Source organism: Carlito syrichta, unplaced genomic scaffold (assembly GCF_000164805.1).
Source record: "Carlito syrichta isolate Samal-C Ts95f unplaced genomic scaffold, Tarsius_syrichta-2.0.1 Scaffold123879, whole genome shotgun sequence".
In the NCBI taxonomy this organism is placed as follows: domain Eukaryota; kingdom Metazoa; phylum Chordata; class Mammalia; order Primates; family Tarsiidae; genus Carlito; species Carlito syrichta.
In genome coordinates this window covers 5,620-11,612 of record NW_007067975.1, presented here as the reverse complement: position 1 = coordinate 11,612, position 5,993 = coordinate 5,620, and the positions used below count along the sequence as shown (strand labels likewise).

The 5,993-nt window shown below is 51.0% G+C and overlaps 1 protein-coding gene across 1 annotated transcript; it reads right to left on the bottom strand.

Annotated features, from left to right (window-relative positions):
- Positions 1-1,666: 1,666 nt before the first annotated feature.
- LOC103249894 (folate receptor beta) lies at positions 1,667-4,662 on the bottom strand. Its single transcript, XM_008048515.2, has 4 exons — positions 4,490-4,662; positions 2,571-2,759; positions 2,318-2,453; positions 1,667-2,162 (listed from the first exon to the last, which is right to left on the bottom strand). The coding sequence occupies exons 1-4, from the start codon at positions 4,637-4,639 to the stop codon at positions 1,876-1,878; spliced, it is 762 nt and encodes a 253-aa protein (XP_008046706.1). The 5' UTR covers positions 4,640-4,662; the 3' UTR covers positions 1,667-1,875.
- Positions 4,663-5,993: the final 1,331 nt, after the last annotated feature.

Below are 5,993 nucleotides of genomic sequence, written 5' to 3'. Positions count from 1 at the left end.
CTGGCCCGCCCCCTCCCCAAAAAAGCCCGAGCCGGGGGCGGCGTCTCCAGGGAGTCCTCTTCCTGCCCCGCCCCTCCGCCCCCCGGCTCCTTAAAGGCGCAGGCCTCCGACCTGGCGCCCGCTGCGCCAGCCGCTGGCCGCTGTGGGAGATCCCTTTAACCGAGGGGAGAACTTTCACTTTGCTGTGTGGAACCTGTTGACCCCACCGGGGTCAGTCTCGAAGAGCTCCTTCCTTTATTTCAAATACGCATCGGCTTAGCCCAGCTGGAACAAAGCCCGGGACTTGGCGAGGGTTCCGTGGGGCCTCCACACTAGATAAGTAGGTATAATAACTAAGAATCCACCGACCCACCCAGCAGTGCCTCCAGATCCTGCCAGGAAGCCAGTAATTTATCCTGTAATCTGTGTCTAACTTTCTGCATCAGTCACCTGTTGGTGTATGAGGGAGGGTGAGGCTGTGTGAGAGGAATCCCTGGTGTTGTAGGAGAGGCCTAGATTAAGTGTCTTACACACCTGGGTTCCAGTCCTAGTGGGACCACCCACCTGTGGGGTAAACAGTACCTGTGCTTCTCTGGGGATAATTGAAGGAGGGGTGTGGAAACAGACCTCTACAGGGAGAAATGGATAGCAGGAAACCCAGAACATGACTCAGGCAAAAACAGAGCAAACCCACCAAGATAGGCATAGCTACCAATCCCAGGAGAGGTCAAAAGTGCCAGAGGCTTCTGCCCCTGGGAAGCCCCTAAGGGTTTCTTTTTTTTTGAGTTGGAGTCTCACTCTGTCACCCAGACTGGAGTGCAGTGGCCGCTCCCGGCCACCGCAGCCTCGACCTGCTGGGCTCCGGCGATCCTTCACCTCAGCCTTCCGAGTAGCTGGAATTACAGGCACGCGCTACCACGCCCGGCTAATTTTTGATTTATTGTAGAGATGAGGTCTTGCCAAGTTGCCCAGGTGGGTCTCGAACCCGCGGTCTCAGGCAATCCACTCACCTTAGCCTCCCAAAGCGTGGGATTACAGGCTGAGCCACCGAGCCTGGCTTCCTAAAGGTTTCTAACCCTCCTCCAATCACACCTCCAGGACACAGAAGCTCTTGACCATTTCCAGGCTCTTAAGTATTTCCACTCCAGGAGTCCCCCAGACTGCCCTCACCAATCAGCTCTCTTTCACCTCTGTGGGTCCCAGACCCCAACCCTGCCCCTTCAATCCACATCATGATAGGCAGTGTGAATTTTTTCATCCCACTGGGAATCCAGAACCTTTCCTGGACTGCCATTCCTAGTGTTTCCGTTACAAAGCTGAGCACATGGCCAGGCAGACAAGAGTTGGGGGGGAAAAGGGGTGCTTGGAGACCAATATAAATAAGTTCTGAACTTGGCTCTCATTTGGGGCTATAGAATCCCCAGGACTATTAATGTCCAGTCTCTGGGCTCACATGCTTTCTAGGCAACAGCTACTTTGCATTTCAGAACCTGAGGGAAGGCTTATCATCTTCATTTTATTGAGAAGGAATCTAAGATTTAGAGTGCTGAAGCAACTGTTTCACTTTCACACAGGAAGTAGTAGACCTGGGATTCGAACACAGGTCTAGTTGCTCTGACTGAAGTAATCCAGAAACTATGGAATCTGTCTCCCCACCCACTCACAAACTCACAACCAAAATTATTCATCAGAGGCGGATGTGTCAGTCTATTTATTTGAACTGACTCTTGGAGGAGCCCCAAGCACCACCAAGGAGTAGGAAATAACTGAATGATAGAGAAGTGGGTAATGAACAGAGGCATGCTTAGGGTTTTGGCATTTGTTGGAGCTGAGCTAATCCCAACCTGATCGGCAAAGCTAGCAGCAGAGGGAGAGGAGGGCTGGGGAGGCCTAGACTCAGTCAAGGAGCCAGAGTTGCAGCATCAGGGCCAGGCTGAGCAGGAAACCCCCCATCCCATGAAGTGTGACCCCAGCACTCATGGCCGCAGCATAGAACTTCGCCACCTCCTCGTTGGGGTTCCTCTGGCCTGAGTCAAACCACATCTGGATGCAGCGGCCACTCCCTCGGCTATAGTTGCTGACCTTGTAGGAGTGACTCCAGAGTTCCTCACAAAGGGCAGCTGGGGTGGGGAAGTAGGACTCAAAGGTGCGACAAGTGGCCCCGGTCGGGCACTTGTTAACTCCTGCAGAAAGAGAGATAGTGGGCACAGACATTCAGCCTCTGGGCCCAAAGTTCATTTCTGGCTCCCCCCCCCCAGAAATCCTCACCCAATCCCAAATCCTCAAGTCCTCCTTTTTCAAAACCCCCTCCTTCATCTCCCCACCTCCAGACCCACACCTGAGCTCCAGTCCCAGCCCTCGTGCCAGTTGCTCTTGCAGGTGTAGGAGGTGCGACAGTCCTGCCACCAGCTCTGACAGTCATCTTTGCATAAGGGCACATTCAGGAAACGTTCTTTGCGCCAGCTTTGATCCACCTGAGTGGAAGGTGGGGAGGCAGGACTCCTCTCAGCCACGGATGTTGGCAGCTGTAGCCTTGAAGGGGACTGAGGTGGAGGGCAGCCTGCTGGGGTGGGATGGGAGAGACACCCTACCTGCTGGATCCAGGGCCCCAGGTTGGGTGAGCACTCGTAGAGACAGTTGTCCTGGATGAAGTGACGCTTGCAGGCAGGCTCCATCGTGCCGCAGTGTTCCCAGTTAAAGTTATACAGGCGGGAGGTGTCCTTGTGCAGCTCCTGGCTGGTGTCGACGGTGCAGCAAGCGCTTTTCCTCCAGGGACTGCACTGGGTAGGGAAGGCACAGCATTAAGTTCCTCCCACCCCCACGTCTGCCATCTCCAGTCTCTCCCCCATTTGGTTCTTGCTCCCCCGCCCCAGGCGGGTTCTCCTAGGAACACTCACTGTGATAGTCCCTCTGTCCTAGGCCTCCAGGACCCCCTATCTCAAGGAAGACACTAATTATAACAGTGTTGCCAGGCGTGGTGGTTCACGCCTGTAACCCATCACTTTGGGAGGCAGAGGCAGGAGGATTGTTGAGCCCAGGAGTTCAAGACCAGCTTGGGCAACCTCGCCTCTGCAATAAATAAAAAAATTAGCAGCCGGGCTCGGTGGCTCAGCCTGTAATCCCGTGCTTTTGGGAGGCTGAGGTGAGTGGATTGCCTGAGCCCACGGGTTCGAGACCCGCCTGGGAAACTTGGTGAGACCTCATCTCTACAATAAATAAAAAATTAGCCGGGTGTGGTAGCACGCGCCTGTAATTCTGGCTATTCGGAAGGCTGAGGCGGAAGGATCACTAGAGCCCAGCAGGTCAAGGCTGCAGTGGCTGGGAGCAGCCACTGCACTCCAGTCTGGGTGACAGAGTGAGACTTCAACTCAAAAAAAAAGAAAAAGGAAGAAAGAAAAAGGTGATGAAAACGTATTCATGATTTCCTAAACTTACCTCTATCTTACATATAGACACATCATATCTTTGCAAGATCTTAATATAGACTGGGTTTTCCAGGACTGCAAATACTATGACATAAAGCGCTGTGTGTTTTGCTCTACTGGAGTTATTCACTATTTTAGAAAATTATGCCATCAATAGAAACATTGCTTAGAGTATGTATATATCTTATAGAACACACCTGTATCAATCTTCATGTGTAGCTGCCCCATCACAATAATTTTGTGAATAAAAGTAAGCATGTGCTATTTCCTAATGCCTTCTAATGTAGTCAGACCAGATAATTGTCATATTGAAATATATGTTATTTTATTATCAGTTACTCTCCATGTGCTTCTCCTTACTGACTTCTCCTATTATAGTTAGAACACTATGTTGATTTTTTTTTATTAGTTATATGTACAAATAGATTCTTTTTAGCTTTGAATTTCATTCTAGGATATAAAGGAGAGTTTAAAACATATTTGTCATAAAAAGGAAGCATTGAGTCTAACAGGGTTGCAATTCAATGGCATATAATTTTGTACACTGCGTGAACGGCCACCCCTTGTACCCTGTGTAACAGTCAGGTGGGGCGTCCCCCTCTTCCGCCCTTGGCACTCTATGGAACTGGCATACAGTGAGAGTGAGAAGAGCCATTACCTCCATAGTGTCTCACCCTTCAGAGAAGAAGCCCATCCCACTCCCACCCTTTCCCCACTGCAAGGAAGAGTCATGCCCAACTCCCATGTGGTTCCATGCACTTCTGTGAGTCTCAGTTCCCCTTATTTGTGTAATGTGGAGGACATCATCTACCCACATCAAAGAACCACTGGAAATATGGACTTATGTACAGAAAACGTCATCTAATAAGCTCTCAGCAAATTATTATTCAACATCATCGCCAACATGGTACCCTTCTCTGGGAAAGACATCCCTAAAATCACCTCACTCTTCCTACACCCTTCTTCTACAGTGAAAACACTGGGAATGGAGGTTTGGACCCCTCAGCCCCTCCCCCACCACCCTGACTTCCTCCTGCCTATCAGAACCAGCTTCCTCCCCATCCAGGGCCACACTCCAGCCATACCTGGCCATGCAGCTCGTCCTCAGGACCTGGCTTCGTCTTGTGGTGCTTGGCATCCATACAAACATTGAGCAGGTCTGTCCTGTCCCGGGCACTGCACAAGGTGGCTACCCAGACCAGAAGCAGCAGCAGTGGCATCAATTTCCAGGCCATATGTTTCTGTTTCAGCAGAGAAAACTAGTGTAGGGAGACCAAGACCTGAGGAGAAAGAGCTCCATGCAGGGAGCCCCTTCACCTCCTGCCCCAGCCTCTCCATCCCTACAGTGAAAGATGAGGTCAGACCTTGTTTTAGTGCTGTGGTCCTGAGGTCCTCTAAGGCTAGGATAGAGATGGCTGGTGGAAGGGGAGGAGGCTTTACCCCCAGGCTTGGAGAGCTCAGAAGGAGTACTGGGGTTACTGGGTAGGACCTGGGGAGGTGTTCCCAAGTGGAGGAGATGCCTGACAACCTCACTTTCTCTCTAGACTTCATCTATGACAAGCAATTAAATAGTTCAGGTTCATACACTGTGCCCCTGAACAGGGCCAGGGACACACAGTCCTGTGTCTAGCAAGTGCTCTATGGTTCAAGTCAGGATTGCCTGGGTTCCCATGCCAGTTTAGAAGCCCTATTAGCCCCAGGAAGGCAGTGACCCAGATCTGTTGAGTTCTCAGATTGGCATGAGGATCAAGTGACATTATCCACAGGATATTGTTTGGTTAAATGGTACAGAAATGGAAACAAGAGTGCTTTTTAAACAGTTTTGCTTCCGCAGAACTTTTTCCTTCCCCATTCTCCCTCCTTCAGAATCTCCCATCCTGATTCTGGCCTCCTCAACTGTCTCTGGGCTAATGCACCAGACTCCACCTTTCCTGTCAAGAAAAAATGCGGAGACGCTTAGACCTGAGGAACAACATGAAAGCCCCCCATGTTGGAGCAGCCAAACAAGCACTTGAAGACACAGGAGGCAACTAGCAAAAGTGACAGCCCCCTTCTTCTCTGTTTATTACCGCCCCTCACCCCACCCCCACCCCCACCCATTACAGATCTGACACTAAAATACCTAAGAGTTCATCTTGGAAACTGCTTCCTCTTTCTTACCATCACCACATACAATCGATTGCCAAGTTCTGACCAGGGTCCTTCCAAAAACTCACTTTCAGCTGGGTGCAGTGGCTCATGTCAGTAATCCCAGCACTTTGGGAGACTGAGGTAAAAGAATCACTTGAGGCTAGGAATTTGAGACCACATTGGGCAACATAGCGAGACCTTCAAAATATTAGCCAGGCATGGTGGCACATGCCTGTAGTCCCAGTTACTAGGGAGGCGGAGGCAGAAGGATCACCTGTGCCCAGGAGGTTGAGGCTGCCATGAACTGTAATCGTGCCACTGCACTCCTGAGTGACAGAGTGAGACTCTGACTCAAAACAAATAAAAATAAAAGCTGGGCTCGGTGGCTCAGCCTGTAATCCCGCGCCTTTGGGAGGCTAAGGTGAGTGGATTGCCTGAGCCCGCGGGTTCAAGACCTGA

Bases quoted from the DNA above. Each gene is read 5' to 3' on its own strand.
- LOC103249894 (XM_008048515.2), bottom strand. From the start codon at position 4,639: ATGGCCTGGAAATTGATGCCACTGCTGCTGCTTCTGGTCTGGGTAGCC. The intron at 2,454-2,570 runs GTAGGGTGTCTC...CCTTCCACTCAG, and splicing joins TGGGGCCCTGGATCCAGCAG to GTGGATCAAAGCTGGCGCAA. The intron at 2,163-2,317 runs GTGTGGGTCTGG...CTCTTTCTGCAG, and splicing joins GGGCTGGGACTGGAGCTCAG to GAGTTAACAAGTGCCCGACC.